Raw genomic sequence first — 17,448 nt, 5'->3', positions numbered from 1 at the left:
GGTGGCTCAGTCCGGGGGGCAGATGTGCCGGGCAGCCCAGAGCAGGTCAGGCACGACGCCAGCGTGCAGCTGGAGGATGGAGCCCACGCTGAGCAGGTGCATGATCTGGTGTGAGTTACCCCAGTAGTCGAAGCGGCCCGGTCCCCAGCGCTCCGGCAGGCGGGCCACGTTCACCAGCCCCCCAAGCAGTGCCAGTGCATCCATGCGCAGGTAGCAGCGCAGGGAGCCTGGAGCCCCAGAGCCCAGCCCCACTCCCCGGGCCCCAAACATGAGGAGGCGGGCGCCAGCCTGCCAGCCAAAAGCACGGAGCCGGGTACTGGTGGAGGGGGCAGTGAGGGCCCGCCAGCCTGCCACACCCGACAACACGGTGTAGGCCACCAGGGCAGCTGGGCGCAGCCAGGGCCTGCAGGCAAGGGTGCAGTGGATGATGGGCAGGGCCCCTGCACAGAGGAGAGAGGCAGGAGAGGGCACATCAGTCTGGGGGTCCACCTGCCCTTGTCCCTTTTTTTTTTCCTTCCAGTTTCCCTGATACCTGCCCTTTCTATCTCAGGCTCATGTGAGTGTACCCGACCCCCAGCTCCCATCCTTCAAGCCCTCCGCCCCCCACCCTATCCCTTGGCTCACCGAGGGTGTTGACGAGGCAGACCCCACACATATCCAGGGCAAGGAGCCGAGTGTACACAGGGCTGCCCCCTTTGTGGCACATGAAGAGGTGATAGAGCACAGAGCCTGCAGGGGGTGCCAGGCAGGCTACACAGTGTGTGCCCCACAGCCAGCCATCCTTGCCCAGCTGACCCCAGGGCAAGGTCATGGGCAGCAGCACCAGGAAGCCCAGCAGGGCCAGCCCTGGGGGAGGGAGACAGTTTTCCATCAGACAGCTTCAGCATTGAGGACAAGTCATGTCCTCAATGAGGCCACAGGCTAGAGGGATGGGAGCAAGACAGGTCCTGACAAGGCTGTTGGCCAACTCTTGGCCGGCCCTGGACAGAGGCAGGCTCTGGGCTTTCAGTAACTTTATTTAGCAGAGCTCACAATAGTTCTGGGAAGGGGAGACCATTATCCCCACTTTATAGGTGAGGAAACCGAGTAACCTGCCCCAGGGGACCCCAGCAAGTAAGCAATGAAGCAGCACAGAGCCCCGGGCAGTCTGACTCCCAAGCTGGTCTCACCCTTGCAGCCACCACACCACTTCCCAGGAAAGCAGGGGGCCCCCACTCCCCAGTCTGGCCTAGGTATATCAGCAAAAGCCAGAGGGGGCATGATCTCAAGGTGAGTTCTGAATCCGACATGTAGGCAATGACAACAGATCCCAGGGCCACTTAGCTTGCTCCTCCCAATCCCTATGTCCTCTCTCTCCAGAAGGGACCAGACAGATGGAGGCTGTGGGCCTTTTTGTCCACCAGAGCAGGTGAGGCCAGGCAGGGCAGGGGGCTGAAAGAACCCTGTTCCACCTTCTACCCAGGCACCTTTTCAGGGAGTTCCAGTCCTCCCAGTCCAGGCCTTCAGGACCATTCCTACCACTTCCTGCAGGCACTTTGGCATTGCCCTCACACGGGTCAAAGGTCGGCACTGGCAGGCTGTGGCCGCTGACTGCCCACTCTTGGCAGGGTCTAGCCAGGCCACAGTCCCCCAGGGGGCAGGTACCAAGGCTGGGCCCAGCGCACTCAGGGCCCCTCTCTCCACCCGGGTAGGCCAAGGACGGGCAGGGCTGTGTCAGCACAGCTCCGCGGGGCCGCGGAGGAGGGGCCCGGCTCCTGCGGCGGGGAGGGGGGGACGGGGGCGGGGGAGGAGACGCCACCAGGCGGAGCCCGGCGGCTGGGCTGCTCCGGGCGGGCGGGGACGGCAGGGCGGCCGGGGCCTAGCTTCTCCTCCTGGGCCCCTCCTCGCCAAAGTCAACACCCATCTCCGGGACGGGTGCTGGCGGTAGAGGGTGCCAGGGCGCAGGGATTACGAAGCGGCCGGACACCAAGTTACTTATTCCCAGGGCTCAGAGGGATTAAGCGGACTCGGTCTCCGACTCTGCTTCCCTCGCCTGCCCCGGGGGCCCCGCCGGGGGAGCAGAAGCGGGCAGCGACGATCGGCACAATGGCAGCTTTGTCACCGCGGCTCCTGGCCGTGCCAGGGCCGGGGCAGCCCAGGACCTGGGCGCTGGGGCTCTCCTCGGCCTTCGGGCCCCCGGCCGGGCGCGGGCAGGGCTGCCGCGGATGGGGGATGCGGGGCGCGGCTCACCGTGCGTGTAGATGTTGCCCAGCTCGTTGTGCATGTAGAAGAGGCTACGCAGGCAGCCCGAGCCACTGCTGGCCGGCCGGTAGCCGGTGAGCACGAACTTGTTGAACTGCAGGTGCGGCGGCGAGCTGGCCCAGTCCAGCAGGCGCGGCCCGGCCAGGAACGCCATGGCCCGGCCAGGCGAAGTCGGTCCGCGCTCCTCTTGCCCCCAGGTCTCCTCAGCGGGCCAACAGCACCCGGAGCCTCATCCCTGCGCCCGCCCACCTCCCAGTGCTCGGTCCGCGCACGCGCTGGCCCGGGGGGTCCCAGCCCGTGCCCCCTCCCGCGCTGCGCACGCGCGGGCCCCGCGACCCCACGCCTGGGCGGAGGCCGGGGACGCACAGGAATCCGGAGCGCAGTGCGGCTGGCAGGCGCTGTGCAGGGACAGCTCGCGGCGGCTGCTGTGGCGGCGGCAGCGGCCAGTAGTCTCTCGGCTGCCGGGAGGACGGGCGCGGCCGGACGCGGGAGGGGACGCCAGGCTCCGCCCCAGCTGCTCGCCCCCGCCATCCCGCCAGGGTTTCGCGCTCTGGGCTCCTGACGTCGCGGCTGCGAGGGCCAATGGGCGCGGCCGGCTGGGAGGTTCCTCCCGGCAGCCGCCCAGGCCTCAGCGTCTTAGCATAATATATGCGGTCCCAGTCTCATTTGCATGGGGTGCCTGTTGGATTGGGACCCGACGTTCTGGGTCCCGGTGGCTCGCGTTCCCTTGCAGTTCGCGCCCGGGCTTTTCGCGCGACCCCCAGGTCGACTCACCCTTGGGCATTCACCCACCCGGGCACAGCCCCTCCACCCTGCAGCACCCCACAGCCCGGGCTCTGTCCAAGGTGCTGCCGACCCGGGATTTTCGGACGGGTCAGGTCTAGAGCCGGCGCGCCCCTACTCCACCGGTGATATCTCCACTCTCCCGACTTCCCCGGAGCGCAGCAAGGCGTGCCGAGATGCCCAGGCCTCTAGGGGTGTGCCTGACGTGCCCGGAGCCCTCCAGTGAGGCCCTGCCCTTCGGGCCAGGCTTCTTCGAGCTTGGGCTGGGCCAAAGTCGCTCACTGTTCAAGCCAAAGGCGCATCTTCGGCCCCGCCCAGGACGGGCAGGGAACGGAGAGGGAGAGAGGGCAGGAGGCCAGGGAAGAAAGTTCAGTCCCCACCAGGGTTCATCCTAAATCAGGTCCACGAAGGCATCCCTTCTTCTGCTTAACCCTGCTGACAACCGGCCTCCACCTCCTCCCCTTCTCCAGGACCCCGCCCACTCATCCTTCCGCCTCCGCGGTTCCTCTGCATTCCAGGCTGCTACACGAAACTCTTTGCGATGAACGCCTTTAACTTGCATGCACACAACCAGTCTTGGCACTGTACCCTCATAGCTCTTCCCACACGTAAGAAATTCCGGAGCCCTGTACCAAAATAGGTCCTTTATTCAAAGTCTATGATTGGTCTTTTGACCACTTTTGTTGACCTCTCACATTTCACTTTGGGCAGCAGTCCAGAACCACCCCAGGAGGGGCTCAAAGACCCAGGTATCGAGGTCTATGAGAGAAGTCGGATTCCTCTTGCCCTTTGGCCTTGACCATCTGGACCCCGAGGGTCAGGTGAAGTTCCCAATAATAGCACCAGATGCTTCCTGTCCGACGTCTGGCCTCCTTGAGATGACTAGAGGCCGAGCTGCCAAGCTTCAAAAGGGCAGAAGGCCAAGGTAGACAGTGTGTGGCAAAGGGTCTCAGGAGTCTATCCCGCTGCAGGAAGGTCCAGTGGACCCTGGGGGTCCCGAGTCAGAGAGCAGAGATGAGTGAGCGCAGGGAACTCTGGCTGGAGGCGCTCAATGGCCGGTAACTCGCGGTTAGACTCTCAACCTGGGGGTCCCCGGGAGGACAGGGCAGGGCGACCCCTCGAGGCCGGCGGTACCAAACGGCCCAGCTTCTTGCGGGGTCCCGGGAAGGCCCCAACGCTGGGGGCCCTTTACCCGGAGCCAGCAGGCAGCTCCTAGAGAGGGAGCAGACGTCAGCCGAACCCCCAACCAACCTCACCTCCAGCACCTTGCTTCGCTTGTGATCCCACGCGTCCCTCGAACGCGTGATCCTCGTCCCTCGAACCCAGGAGTTCCTTCCAGCCCTGTTCCCGTCGTGGGCCCTAGCTTCCCACCAGGGCCCCCCACGCCCCGGGGCACCGGGGCGGGGCGTCAGGCTCCCGGCAAGGTCCGCCCTCAGGTCCTGCCCCAGAGCGCGCACCGTCTGCGCAGCAGGCGCAGCAGCGACAGCAGCAGCAGCAGCAGCACTGAGACGGTCGTCACCGTCAAGAAGACCTGGGCTGCGGGCACACGAGTGTGGTGAGGACAGGGCTTGGAAGGGGCTGTTCCCCAAACTCTCTCCCGCCTCCCACGCCCGTCTCACCCCCCATCGCGGCCTCTGGAGCCCCAGGCCGGGGGCTGCAGCTCACGTTGGCCCCGTCGGGGGGCTCTGCAGGGGTCTGGGCCGAGCCCTTGGGGGGCGCAGGGTCGTCGGCGTCCTGCAGCCCTGTGGAGAGGGGTGTGAGGCAGGCTGGCGGGGGAGCGGGCTGAGGGGGGACGCGGCGGGGCCTCACCGCGGTAGGTGAGGGCGAAGCCCTGCGCATGGCCGCGAGCGTCGCTGCGGAAGGTGAGCAGCAGTGCGGCGGAGCGCAGGCGCAACGGCCCCGGCGGCGGCGGGCGGGCGCCGTCGAAGGCGCGGAGCAGGCTGCCCGAGGCGGCGTCGCGCAGCTCCAGCTGGTCGCGCGGGTCCGCCAGCTCGAAGAGGCGGAAGGTGAGTTCCAGCGCGGCGCCCGGAGGGCCCAGCGCCCAGCTACAGTTCCGGTCCGGCCCGTACTCGTCCGGGAAGTCCGGGGAGTAGATGACACCTTGAGGTGCGGTCCAGTTCCCCTGGCAGGAGCCCACGGACACTGTGGGCGGGGCCGGCGGTCAGAACCCGGAGACCGGCGGGCTCCTCCTTCTACATAGAGCCCCGCCCCTTCCTAGCTAGGCCCCGCCCCAGACAGACTAACCTCATCTTCGGACCCCGTCTCCACCCCAGGTTCAGCCCAACTCCCTCCTCCGACCCCGTCCAACCCCTTCCATAGGCCCCGCTGTCAAACTATTAATCCCCTCCTCAAGTCTCGCCCTGAAACAATTCCTTTCTAAGGTCCCGTCCTCAGACCCAGACCCCTGGCCCCAGGGTCAGCCCAGCCCCCTCTTCGGGCCCAGTCCTCAACCCAATCCCTTTATTAGGCCCCGCCCCCAACCTACCGCCTTCCCTTCCCAGATCCCGCCCCCTGTCACGGCATCGCTGAGTCTCACTCAGACTCTTCCCCTCATCCGAGCCCCTCATCCCTGCCCACTCCTCGCCTTCGTAGATGCCCAGGCGCCCATCGCCGCCACAGAGCTGGCCCGGGTGGCCAAAGCAGATCTGGTCACAGTCGGTGGCCGGAGCCGGGCGTCCCCGGGCCAGGTCGCTTTCAGAGCCACAGAAACAGGCGTAGCCAGCCTCCACGCCGGCCAACTGGGAGCACAGACTGGGTGACCCCCGAGACAGGGGCTGGGGTGGGGGTGGGGTGGTGGGAGCCAGGGGTCGGGGTCGGAAGTGGGAATCGGGCTGGGGGTTCAGAAATCAGTGTCAAGGTTTGGCCTCAGAGTTGGAAGTTGATTTGGGTCCTGAGGTCAAGGTCAGGGGTCACCACTGGTTTGGGCAGGTGGGCAATACCTGGTAGCCCTTCATGCGGCAGAAGCGAAGGCACACCTGGACCGTGAGCTTTGTTGAGGTGCCGCTGGGGCCGCTGAGGGCCGGGGGTGCCCCAGAGTCCACGAAGCAGCCCAGGTACCCAGGCACTGAGAGGGCAGCAGAGTCAGGCTCAGTGAGGTGCCTCCAAAAGCGAACTCTGCCCAGGCAGCCCGGCCTCCACCATTGTCCAGCCCGGCCCACTCACTATGACACGTGGGGATATCGCAGTAGCGCCAGTAGATGCCCTCCTCCGTCTCGGCCACGTAGCACCATGGCTGCACATCACCATCTGGGTTACTGTAGGTACAGGAGAAATAGTTGGAATCCTACCGGTCCCAAGAACGGCAAATTCCAGCCCTGACCCACGGCTTATTCTCAAAATGGCCACCGTGTGTGTTAGAGCAAATTCTGGTTTGCCCACCAGAATGGATGTCGATTTCCGAGTGGACGGTGTGAAATCATTAAAGGGCCCTGGGGGCTGATTTTAGGTCTTCAGCTGTTGCTAGGCTATGAGGACTTTGAGGCCATTTGTAGTATTCGCCCTCCACCCAGCCATGGGCCTCAGCCAAGTCCCTTATCTTGGAATCCTGCTTTAAAGCAGAAGTGATGAGCCCTAAGCTTTGCGGTTCAGCAGGGAAGTGTCCTCCCGTTCAGCTCGGTCCCTGCCGCTTCAGACCGAAACTGTGGCTCTGAACCCCCAATCCCTCCGTCACCACCAGTAGATGTGTCTCAAAAGAAGCTGTGAGCCAAGGGCCTGGCCCCTCACTCCAGGGCTTGCCCTCTGACTACGCCACGCCCTTATGGGCGCCTTGAGTGCTCAGGCCTGACCTGAGGCTCTGCAGAAGTTATGCGCCTAAGGCCCGACCCAGGTCAGAAAAGGTTCTACCTCACGCTTAAGCCCCGCCCCTAGGCCCTCGAGACGGCCCCTGTGCCCGCCCAGCAGAGACCTCCGCTCCGCCCATGCCGAGGCCCAGCCCCAGGCCAACGCCTGTAATAGTGCACCCAGCCCCGCCCCAGCGAAGGCCCCGCCCCTCACCGGCAGAAGTTGTGCGCGCCCAGCCCCCAGCGGCCGTGGGGGTCGCTGGCGCTGCTGTAGCTGTGCTGCTGCGTCTGGTCCCAGTAGAGGCACGGGCGGCCAGCCCCGCGCGGGCCCGTGCGGTTCTGGTGGCCGCGGTAGTCTGCGCCATTCACCTGGAAGCACTCGGACAGGCCTGCACGGCGACGGCGGGGCCTGGGGAGGTCCTGACCCTTGCCGGGCATCCTCACCCCACACTCCGACGCCAACTCCCCGCCCGGCTCCCCAGCCAGCGCCCCCGGCGCCCACGGGGCCCTCGGGCTGCTCAGCTGCTGCCACCACCTGCTCTGCCCCCTCGCCAGTGGGACTCGGGTTCTAGGCGCGGAGGCCGAGGAGGCAAGGGTGACCTCGGCCCAGTCGCCGGGCCGCGACTCACCTGGGCTATGCAGGCTCCCAGCTGAGGCCCCGCGTGGCAGCAGCAGCCGGAGCAAGAGAAGGAGGAGGAGGCCCTGCGGGGCCCGTATCCCCATCGCCCCCAACCAAGAAGAGGTCGCCCTGGCCCGCACAAGGCCCTTGTCGCCCCTGGGGTCGCTCCGGGGTCTCCCAGGCGGCCTGGGGGGCGTTGTCCTCTGACAGTCTGTCCTCGTCCCCGCTCTGCGAGGCGCTCTCTGTCTGGGGCGGGGAGGGGGGGCGGTAATATCTCCCAGGGGTATTTGCCTCCTAGGGTTTCTGGCCCTGAAGGCGTCTCTCTGTCCCGGGCCCTACTGGGAGTCTCCCTGGGGGGACGATCTCTGGCCAGGGACGTTCTCCGTCTCTGCCTCTCCGGGCTCAGGGTCCTGCCTCGGCTTCCACACCCGCCCCCTCCCTCTGCCTCTTGCTCTCTGAGTCTCCCTCGCCCAGGTCTCCAACGCGCTGGCTCCTGCCCCCCTCGCGTCCCTCCGCGCGTCCCTCCCGCCGGGTCCCTCCCTCCCTCCCCACCCCCCACCGAGGCAGGGAAGCCCCGCCCGAGACTGGAGCGGAGGCAGCAGGTCCAGACGCCTCCCACGCCCGCCCCCCATCTCCGGGACCCTCTGTGTCCCGGAGCGCGCCTCCCCTCCCTTCCTCCTCTCAGGGTCGGTGAAGGTTCCTGCGGGCGCGTGTGGAGGAGGCCCGGCCAGGCTGGTGGAGAACGACCCTAATGGGGGAGACACAGGACCCTCTCCCGAGGCCACACGTCCCCGGGGCACCCGGAGTCCCCAGCTCACAGACACCCTTGAATGAAGTGCAGGCACGCTCTCCCACTCAGTCACCCATTCATTGTGAGACGCTCACACGCACACCCTCTTTCGGATCTTCACGCCTCTCCCTTCCCAGGTCCCGACGCCTCTGGCCTGAGGAAGCGCCACTCCCTGCCCCCGCACCCGCCCGACGGGCTGGAATGGTGGCCGCTCAGTCTGGGACAGGCAGGGGCAGCTGGTGTCTGGGGAGGAAGGCAGCTGCGCCCCTGGTCCCAGCCTGCTCCCTCCTCTCCTCCTCCTCTCCCTAGGACCCCCAGCCCAGGCTCGCCGGAGCCCTCGCAGAGCGGTGGAATTCCCCCAGCGGTGCCCCCCCACCTGGCGGGGGAGGGGGAAGGGGAGCAGGTCCAGGCAGGCGTGGGGGGAAATTCCCCGCCCCCTCCCCCTGGGCCCGACTCCTCCGAGTCCTCTGATCTCCCAGCAGCGCCCGCCGGCTGCCCTCAGGGCTTGGGGAGAGGCCAGCGCAGGTGCGTGGGAGGGCGGGGGCGGGGGCCGGGAAGGAGATGGGTGGTGGCCTGGGGCCCAGAGCAGCCCGCCCGGCCCCGATGTCTTGCTCCCCAGTCCAGCCTGCCCACCCCTCACCAGTCCCCCAACAGGCTGTCCAGCCTGCAAGGACCTGTCTCCGCTCTGTCAGTACCCGCCGCACTCCTCCCCCGCCCCAGATCGGGGGCGCAGAGAAGATTCTAGGAAAGCCGAAGTGCTGGTGGTGGTGGTGACTGGACCCGCGAAGACCTCGCTTCGAATGAGCCTGTGCCTCATACACAGGCTGGGGGGAGGTGTGGGGGGGGCGTTATCCCAACGCAGCTGGCTGGCTGAGACTGGAGGCCAGCGCCCAGGTTGCCTCCTGGGGGGACCCTCTCAGCTGCCATGCTGGCCCGGGCTCACCTCCCAGTTTCCTGGCCCACTGAACAATGGACTGGGAGTCTCACCAGCGCAGGCTAGCCCAGCGCAGGGAACCCAGCTAAGGAGAGAGTAGTAAAACCCACGGACCTGGCCCCCTTCTCCCTTCTGCTTGTGAGCTTGGGGGCTGCTGTGGCTCCATGGCGTTGTCCTAGGCTCTGGCCCAGGGAGAGCATCCTGGGGCAGCAGGCCTGGGCGATGGGGGTGCATGCGGAGCCTCGCTCCCAGGAGTCACCTGAGAAAAGGGCGGGGTGGAGGACAAAGACAACCAGGACCCCTCGTGCAGAAGGAAGGCCAGTGGTGGAGTGGAGGAAGAACTGACCCCTTTTCTGGCAGGAGGGTTGACTAAAAAGGGCTGTCCGTCTGGTCCACTGTACTTTGGGCCCCCACTGCCAGGCTGATCTCCTGCAAAAGGGGTATTGGATGAAAAGAAGGGGGTGCTCAGTTCCGGGACTCAGGCACCAAGATGAGAGGCAGTATCCCCACTGCAAGCTCCAGTCCCAGGTGGCTCACAGAACCTTGAACTAAGGAAGGCCTGGGCTCTCACCCCCACCACTTCCGGGGAGTTCAGAAAGGCTGCCTGCCAAGGGGCCCACGGTCCCAGTCAGGACCTCCTCCTGGTCTCCCCGCAGCAATGGTACCACTGTCGTGGGAGGGCTGGGTCCCTACTGCCTGGCCCCTACCTGCACCCTGCCTGTTTACTGACCCTGGCTCCTCCAGCTCCTGCACAAACAGCTGAACTTCATTTCCCTGCTTCCCTTGCATTAGGTATAGCCACAGGAGTGAGTTCTGGCTATGAGGCATGGGCAGGAGTGATGCCTCTCACTCCTCAATTCTCAAAGCGAGGGCCCGGACCAACAGCATTGACATCACCAGGGAGCTTGTTAGAAATGCAGATTCTCATACCCCACTCCATGCCTCCTTCATCAGAGCCTGCATTAACAAGATCCCCAGGTGTTAAAGTTTGAAAAGCACTGATGTAGACCCCTGCCAGGTCTGGTCTACAATAGCCTCAGTTTCTATCTCCTTCATTCACCAACTAGATGGAGGGGATACCTAGGGCCTAGGGCAGGGTGGAAGGAGCCAGATTCCCTAGCGACCTTGTAGAAGGAGCCTGCCAACTAGAAGTATCAGCGTGGGACTCTGCATGAGTGGAGAAATAAATATCTATGTGTTAAGCCACTGAGATCAGGGGCTTGCTTGTTACAGCAGCTGGCACAACTTACCTGGACTAATACATTCCCCCCACCCTCATACAGTTCTTGTCTCCAAGGCTGGTTCCTCTGAGAGCTGGGAGGGAGAATGTTCCATGCCTCTCATTTAGCTTCTGGTGCCTTGTTGGCCGTCATTGGCATTCCTTGGCTCGTAGAAGCCACTAATCACCCCAGTCTCTGCCTTCACCTTCGCATGGCATTCTCCCTGTGTGAATGTCTGTGTCCGAATTTCCCCTTTTTATAAAGACACCAGTCATGTTGGATTAGGGGCCCAACCTACTGCAGTAGGATCCCGTCTAAACTAATCACATCTGCAACGACCTATTTCCAAATAAGGTCACATTCTGAGGTACTAGGGGTTAGGGTTTCAACATGTGAATTCTGGAGGGACACAATTCAACTCATAACATCTTACTTATTTCTTGTCACTTTTCCATCCTTGCTGCTATTTCCCTAGTCCGAGCCACCACCATCGCCTACTTGGACTAATAGCTCTCTCAACTGAGGTCCAGCTCCCCATGGTTACCCTGAACAGCCCTTCCAGCAGCCAGAGTCTTGTTTTGATGGGAGAAGGCTGAGGGGCTGTTCTAGTGCCCTCGGAGCCCTCAGGGGAACAGTAGGGTGGCCAGCCAGGAGAGGCTGGGCGCTGCAGAGCTGTGATGAGGATGCAGCCTGAGGCTGGCAACCGCCCTGCCCTTTGTCTCCAGAGACTCCCTTGGGTACCTCTGGCTTCTGGTCCTTGAACCAGGTAATCATACCTGATATGGACACCTGGGAGAGAACACCTGGGGCAGGTGTTGTATGATGGGGTTGCATTTTAGAAAAGCCCTTGGCTATCATGGGGACAGATTGCAGAGAGGGGACACTGGAGGCTGCAGTGGTCACAAAGGTGAAGGGTTGGGGCTCTAGGTGACTCAGGGGCCTAGGGATGGGGATGTTTATTAATACAAGGATTGACTAACAGTCTTCTTTACCATATGTGTGCCTTACTAGTGCTATGGACTGAATGTTTGTGTCCCCCCCAAATTCACACGTTGAAACCCTAATCCCAATGTGATAACATGAAGAGGTGGGACCTTTGGGAGGTGTTCCGGTCAGGGTGGAACCCTCATGATGTGTTAGTGCCTTATACGAAGAGGCCAGAAAGTTAGCTAGGCCTACCCCCCTTCCGCTCCCCACGTGAGGACACAGTAAGAAGGTGGCCAACTGTAAACCGGGAAGAGAGCTCTCACCAAAACTCAACCATGCCCGCACCCTGACCTCACAATTCCAGCCTCCAGAACTGTGAGAAATACATGTCTGTTGTTTAAGATCCCCCCTCCCTGCACCCCTCCCCTCTGGGGCCTATGGTATATTATGGCAACCTGAGTGGACTAAGACACCTGGATTCCCCAAATTCTCCCAGCACCAGAGGAAGGAACCCCATCAGCCTTAACACACAGGGAAAGAAACCGCAGAGGCAGTGACTTCTAATGGGTCTGAGGTTTCTTTTCAGGGTGATGAAATGTTCTGGAATTACATAGAGGTGATGGAGGCCCTACTCTGTGAATGTACTAACAGTCATTGAATCGTACACTTGAGTTGGTGAACTCTATGGTGTGTGGATTGTATCTCAATAAAGCTGTTACTAAAGAAAGAAAGAAAGAAAGAACTAGGCAGGGTGGCACTGGTGGCACTGATAGCTGACGGGACCTAGGGACAGGCAGGGCGGTGTTGAGGACGGCTCTGGGTTTCTACATATGTGGTGGAGCCATCAGAGGAGAGGGATAATGGAGACACTCCCCTTCTCCACCTTTGCTGCTGGTGACCACGGGATATCCAGGGCCAAGGTCCTGGGGGCAGCTGGACACACAGGTTTGGTTGCAGAAGGGAGGGCAGAGCTGGGGCTGCAGGTTGACAAACCGTGAACCCTGAAAATGGCTGGGCAGAAAAGGGCTGAGGTCTAGTCCCCAGAACACCAACCACCTTGCTTATCGGTTGGGTGGGGGCCAAGGAGCCCTCAAAGGAGGTGCAGAGAACTTGGGAGCCACCTTCAGGTCTGCAGGGATCAAGGAGGGGCGGTCAGTGCAGGAGATGAACTCTGAGATGCACCCGCTGAATTTAGTGACAAGGAAGTCCTTGGTGCCACCCTGCAGGATCCATCTCGACGGAGGACATGGGGACAGGAGGCTGGGCTGGGTGGGCAGAGGGAGCTGAGCCAGGAGAAGCGTTTCAGTGACGCTCATCTCACAACCTCAGGGACAGGACTGAGGGCTGGGGCCCCTAGAGCCAGCCGCTGGCCCATTTTTAAAATTTGAGTAACTTTTTGGCAGTCTCGCTGCTCCTTATGAACTTTTTATTACAGATTTCTTAATTGAGATGTTGTTGCGCCATCACCCAAAAGGACACAGAGATATATTAGCGGCTCCACGTGGTGCAGACATAATGAAACAGGGTTTATTGGGGGAACTAGCAGCGGAGTGGAAATAGGGAAGGGGGAGGGCAGGACCACGCCCAGCTGTCGCTGTCCACCAGGGGCCAGCTTCCAAGAGGGACTTGCCCCTGTGCACTTTGCTCTGTGACAAGGATAGGGCAGGGGACATCTCTCTGGCTCTGGAACCGCGGAGGAAGTGGCTGTATGATGGGGAGCCTCTGGGGCTCGGTGGTGGGAGGTGAGTGGCCATGGAGCTACCCAAGGCGACAGCAGTATCCAAATTCATGTCCACTGGGGAGTCCTCGGTCCGAGCAACATGGACCATCCACCTACCCTCTAAGGTCAAAGCAGGTACAGAGATGAGGATGAGTGGCTGGGCCCTGGTCAGTGTGAGCATGGGGGCAGAGGGACAAGCCTGAGTCCTTCCTCTGACCCTGGGCCTGGAGCCCAGCCAAGGTGACGGGCATGGGACTTGAGACTGGGAGTCGCCCGCCCTGCACCCCGTGGAAGCCCTACTGTGGCGGATGGGAAACCAGTGACCCTGCAGGCGTTCGGGTGACATTGGCTGCTGGGACTCGGTGCTTCTTGCCGGGTACTTCAGGCCTGTGTGACGTTCCTCTTTGTGTGGAACTGAGCAGAGACCCAGCTGGTGCTGGCACAGACTTGACTGTCCTTTTAAGTTCAGGTGCCTTTCTATAAGTGTGGTCGCCTCCCGTGGATGTGCACATCTGTGGGTCTGGGATTGGGGTGCATCTGTTCCCACAGGGCTGTCTTTGGCCTTGGCCACGGGCAGTTCACTCTCTCCGGGCAGCGTACTCCATGGCCAAGAGCACTGCCCGAAACATAGCCCCTGTGTTGCGCGTCCATTGCAGGCGGCCAGCAGCACGATGGGTCTCTTGGCAGGTGCCTGCCTCCTACCTGGGAGGTGGGCTATTACGTTGCTGGACCATCTTCATGACTGCTGGCCAGGCTGGTGGGTGAGGGCCCCATGGAGCCGGCAGTCGGGTCAAGAGATGGGACAGTTACCTGCCTGGGAAGGTAGCCAGGGTCTTGGGGGTCAAGGTTGCCCTGGCTTGGGGGTGCCAGTTCCACTTCAATCTTGTCCCAGCTTATGAAAACAAGTCAGGGAGGACTTGGGATGAATCAGCAGAGGATCAAGGCCTCTCTTTCAGCTCCACGGGGGCTGGGGAATGGCCAGCAGAAGCTGCACTGTCCCCCCGTGGGCTGGGAGCAGACCCCTCAGCAACCTTTCCGAGGACTCCCACCCACTCCTAGTCCAGCGGGCACCTGGGCCAGGTGACCAGACGCTGCCCCAGGTGTGGAGGCTTCCCTCTGCCCAGCCAAACTCCATCACTTCCCACCACGTGGCACTGAGACATGTGGAGTGTATGCCTTTCTGGTGGCCATCTGTTGCTGCAAAGGGCATGTGGACACACAGCAGCTCTACACAGTAAGATATAAAATCAGGTTTATTGCGGGAAATGTATAGGCAGAGGGACAGTGGGGGGGTGTCTGAGCTGTCACTGTCCCATGGCTGGACGGCAGGCTGCGTGGCCAGCTTGGCGGGAGGGAGCCTGCACCGTGTGCTCCCCCTGCAATTCAAGGAGCCCGCTGGGGAGGATGCGGCCCTGTTAGCAAGCAGCAGCCTCTGGAGTTCGTGGGGGACATGGGCCCACTGCTCCCTGCAGGCCGGCTCCCTGCCGTGCCATCAGAAGGGAGAAGGGCTTGCGCCCGCTGTCATTGGGATCTGCCTCTCCTCCTGCATCAGGCGAACGTGGGCGACCCCGGTGGAGTTTGCCCAGCGCTGGCTTCCTGCAGCCGTCAGGCTGGCTTCCAGGGCCCGAACAACACCTGCCCAGGGGATCGTGGACACTGGGTTTAATTTAAGTTGGAAAACAGCAAAGGGAACTCTAACAGAGGGTGTAGCAAGGCCTCTGGTTTCGGCCTGCTCTGTTAATGGGACAGCCACACCCCGGCAGCAGATGGCCAAGGAGCACGAAGGCCCACCTGGCACCTGCCCGGAAAACACCTGGGGCGGCTGGAACCGCACGGGGCAGCTCAGCCTGAAGAAGCAGGAACTTCCCCAAACGTGCCCCACCTTCGTCTTGAAGTGGCCTCCACGATGATTTTCCACTTTGTGGAGCCGAAGCAGGACCACACCCAACAGGAAAGCCCTTGGCAAAGCCGTGGGCTCTGAAAACGGATGGGAATTTGCACCAGGGCAGGGGCAGGTGTCTTTGTGAACGATGCTTCCTTCCTCAGAGCTTTTGGTGGCCGTGGCCCTCCCCACGTCACTCCACGTCATACACAGCTGCGGGCCACCAGCTCCTGCGACTCTTCTTTGTCGGCAGGGATACACCATCGAAGCGTTCCTCCTGGGAGGCCTCTTGAGGAAATGTGAAGGCCGTGGATGCTTTGGAAGAGTGAAAGAGAGGTTTTGTCGAGCAAAATCTAACCGGGTGGGAAATGCCGGGGTTCTGTGTGGACCTGGAGCATCCTTGACGCAGGCGGCACGTGAGGTTCCTCTGCTGAGTCCGGGAGGAGGCTGGCCTCATTGGGACTCGCTGTCCAGATGTGTACCTTCCACCTTCCTGATGACAAAGAAACACACATTCATGATATCCATGAAATCCAAACGTGGTGGAAAGAGATAATCAAGAAAGTTAAGGATTCCTGTAATCCCTTTCCCCTAGAGATCACCATCAACCAGATCATTTTTATACACACTCATATACATGCATCACAGCAGTTCCTTTAAAACGTGAGATTGGGAATTCCCTGGTGGTCCAGTGGTTAGGACTCCGAGCTTTCACTGCCAAGGGCGCGGGTTCAATCCCTGGTCGAGGAACTAAGATCCTACAGGCCATGCGGTGTGGCCAAAAAAAAACCATAAATAAATAACTTCATACCCTTTAGCTACACCTCCCCCAACATTCCTCACCCTAGGCAACCACTAATTTAATTTGTTTTTTTAATATTTATTTATTTATTTACTTTTGGCTGTGTCAGGTCTTAGTTGAGGCACGTGGGAGCTTTCATTGTGGAGTGTGGGCTCTTTCGTTGTGGAGTGTGGGCTCCTCGTTGCAGCGTGTGGGCTTCTCTCTAGTTGTGACACGCAGACTCCAGAGTGCGTGGGCTCTGCAGTTGCAGAGTGCGGGCTTAGTTGCGCCTCCGCATGCGGGATCTTAGTTCCCTGACAAGGGATCAATCCTGCGTCCCCTGCATTGGAAGGTGGATTCTTAACCACTGGACCGCCAGGGAAGTCCCTAATCTACTTTTTATCTCCATAGATTTGCCTACTCTGGACATTTCATAGAAATGGAATCATGCAAGTTGTGGTCTTTTGTGTCTGGCTTCTTTCACTTATCATCACGTTTTTGAGGTTCATCCGTGTTGTAGTGTATGTCAGTTCTTCATTCCTTTTTATGGCCAAATAATATTTCATTGTATGAATGAACCAAGTTTTATTTATTCATTCAACCATTGATGGATATTTTGGGTTTTCACTTTTTGGCTATTATGTTTAATGTTGATATGAACATTGGTATACAGTTTTTATGGACACATGTTTTCAATTCTCTTGGGTGTACAACTAGAAGTGGAATTACTGGGTGAACAAACACTCTATGTTTAACTTTTTTTTTTTTTTGGCTGCATCACGCAGCATGCAGTTTCCCCGACCAGGGATTGAACCCTCACCTCCCGCACTGGAAGTGCGGAGTCCCAACCACAGGACTGCCATGGAAATCCCTATGTTTAACATTCTGAGGAACTGCCAGACTGTTTTCCAAAGTAGGTGTGCCATTTTACATTCCCACCAAGAAAGTATGAAGGTTCCAATTTCTCCACATCCTTGTACACACTTGTTATTGTCTGTCTTTTTGATTTAGCCATCCTAGTGGGTGTGAAGTGCTAGCTCATTGTAGTTTTTGGGTTTTTTTTTTTTTTTTTGGCTGCATTGGGTCTTCATTGCTGTGCACAGGCTTTCTCTAGTTGCGGTGAGCAGGGGCTACTCTTCGTTGCGGTGTGTGGGCTTCTCATTGTGGTGGCTTCTCTTGTTGCGGAGCATGGGCTTTAGGAGCGTGGGCTTCAGTAGTTGTGGCGCACGGGCTTAGTTGCTCCGAGGCATGTGGGATCCTCCCAGACCAGGGCTCGAATCCATGTCCCCTGCATTGGCAGGAGGATTCTTAACCACTGCACCACCAGGGAAGCCCCTCATTGTAGTTTTGATTTGCATTTCCTAAGGCTAATGACGTTGAACGTCTTTAATTGTGCTTATTGGCCATTAGTATATCTTGAACTTCATAAAAGAAATAAAATCTTTGAAATAAAAACTGTCTATTCACATCCTTTGCCCACGTGTTAATTGGGTTATTTGTCTTTTTATTGTTGCGGTTTGCGAGATCTTAGTTCCCCGACCTGGCATTGAACTGGGCCCTGGCAGTGAAAGCTCTGAGTCCTAACTGCTGGACCCCCAGGGAATTCCCTAAGACTTCTTTATATATTCTGGATACAAGTCCTCTATCAGATATGATTTGCAAATATTTTCTCTCATTATGTGGATTGTCTTTTCACTTTCTTGATGGTATCATTTGAAGCACTAAAGTTTGTTTTTTTTTTAATTTTTTAATTTTTGGCTGCGTTGGGTCCT

The 17,448-nt window shown here is 60.2% G+C and overlaps 3 protein-coding genes across 17 annotated transcripts in view; all 3 read right to left on the bottom strand.

Annotated features, from left to right (window-relative positions):
* Positions 1-3: 3 nt before the first annotated feature.
* PAQR4 (progestin and adipoQ receptor family member 4) lies at positions 4-3,169 on the bottom strand. Of its 2 annotated transcripts, XM_082428818.1 has the most exons (3): positions 2,230-3,169; positions 625-846; positions 4-440 (listed from the first exon to the last, which is right to left on the bottom strand). In XM_082428818.1, the coding sequence occupies exons 1-3, from the start codon at positions 2,393-2,395 to the stop codon at positions 7-9; spliced, it is 822 nt and encodes a 273-aa protein (XP_082284944.1). In that variant the 5' UTR covers positions 2,396-3,169; the 3' UTR covers positions 4-6. The 2 variants fall into 2 exon arrangements, with proteins under 2 accessions (XP_082284944.1, XP_082284945.1); XM_082428819.1 differs by lacking the exon at positions 625-846 and having other exon boundaries at positions 2,230-2,767.
* Positions 3,170-3,334: 165 nt separating this feature from the next.
* KREMEN2 (kringle containing transmembrane protein 2) lies at positions 3,335-8,583 on the bottom strand. 6 transcript variants are annotated; one of them, XM_082428711.1, is made up of 10 exons: positions 8,286-8,583; positions 7,433-7,668; positions 7,018-7,192; positions 6,187-6,278; positions 5,964-6,088; positions 5,609-5,762; positions 4,834-5,166; positions 4,644-4,766; positions 4,482-4,560; positions 3,335-4,236 (listed from the first exon to the last, which is right to left on the bottom strand). In XM_082428711.1, exons 1-10 carry the CDS (start codon positions 8,291-8,293, stop codon positions 4,026-4,028), a joined length of 1,536 nt encoding a protein of 511 aa, XP_082284837.1. In that variant the 5' UTR covers positions 8,294-8,583; the 3' UTR covers positions 3,335-4,025. The 6 variants fall into 6 exon arrangements, with proteins under 6 accessions (XP_082284837.1, XP_082284836.1, XP_082284835.1 ...); XM_082428710.1 differs by having other exon boundaries at positions 7,018-7,668; XM_082428709.1 differs by having other exon boundaries at positions 3,335-4,560; positions 4,644-5,166.
* Positions 8,584-14,248: 5,665 nt separating this feature from the next.
* Positions 14,249-17,448, bottom strand: part of FLYWCH1 (FLYWCH-type zinc finger 1) — a 45,126-nt gene continuing 41,926 nt past the window's right edge. For 7 of the 9 annotated variants that reach the window (XM_082430695.1, XM_082430694.1, XM_082430692.1 and 4 more), the window contains one exon: positions 14,249-15,388. In XM_082430695.1, the coding sequence (XP_082286821.1) occupies positions 15,349-15,388 (40 nt within the window). In that variant the 3' untranslated portion in view covers positions 14,249-15,348. Of the gene's footprint in view, positions 15,389-15,524; positions 15,654-15,791; positions 16,017-17,448 lie in introns of all 9 variants that reach the window. The other 2 variants (XR_014254924.1, XR_014254925.1) reach the window with 2 other exon arrangements.

Source organism: Balaenoptera physalus (genome assembly GCF_965194825.1).
Source record: "Balaenoptera physalus genome assembly, chromosome: 16".
NCBI classification, from domain to species: Eukaryota; Metazoa; Chordata; class Mammalia; order Artiodactyla; family Balaenopteridae; genus Balaenoptera; species Balaenoptera physalus.
The sequence above is the reverse complement of the archived record's forward strand: the minus strand, read 5'-3'. Positions and strand labels throughout refer to the sequence as shown.

Excerpts from the sequence above, each read along its gene's own strand:
- PAQR4 (XM_082428818.1), bottom strand. The coding sequence starts at position 2,395 with ATGGCGTTCCTGGCCGGGCCGCGCCTGCTGGACTGGGCCAGCTCGCCG. Across the intron at positions 847-2,229 it reads GGGCAACATCTACACGCACG|GGCTGGCCCTGCTGGGCTTC; the intron begins GTGAGCCGCGCC and ends TCCCTCCCCCAG. Across the intron at positions 441-624 it reads CTGCCTCGTCAACACCCTCG|GGGCCCTGCCCATCATCCAC; the intron begins GTGAGCCAAGGG and ends TCCTCTGTGCAG.
- KREMEN2 (XM_082428706.1), bottom strand. Across the intron at positions 6,279-7,017 it reads GGCGCGCACAACTTCTGCCG|TAACCCAGATGGTGATGTGC; the intron begins GTGAGGGGCGGG and ends CTGTACCTACAG. Across the intron at positions 4,561-4,643 it reads TCCAGAGGCCGCGATGGGGG|CCCAGGTCTTCTTGACGGTG; the intron begins GTGAGACGGGCG and ends GTGTGCCCGCAG.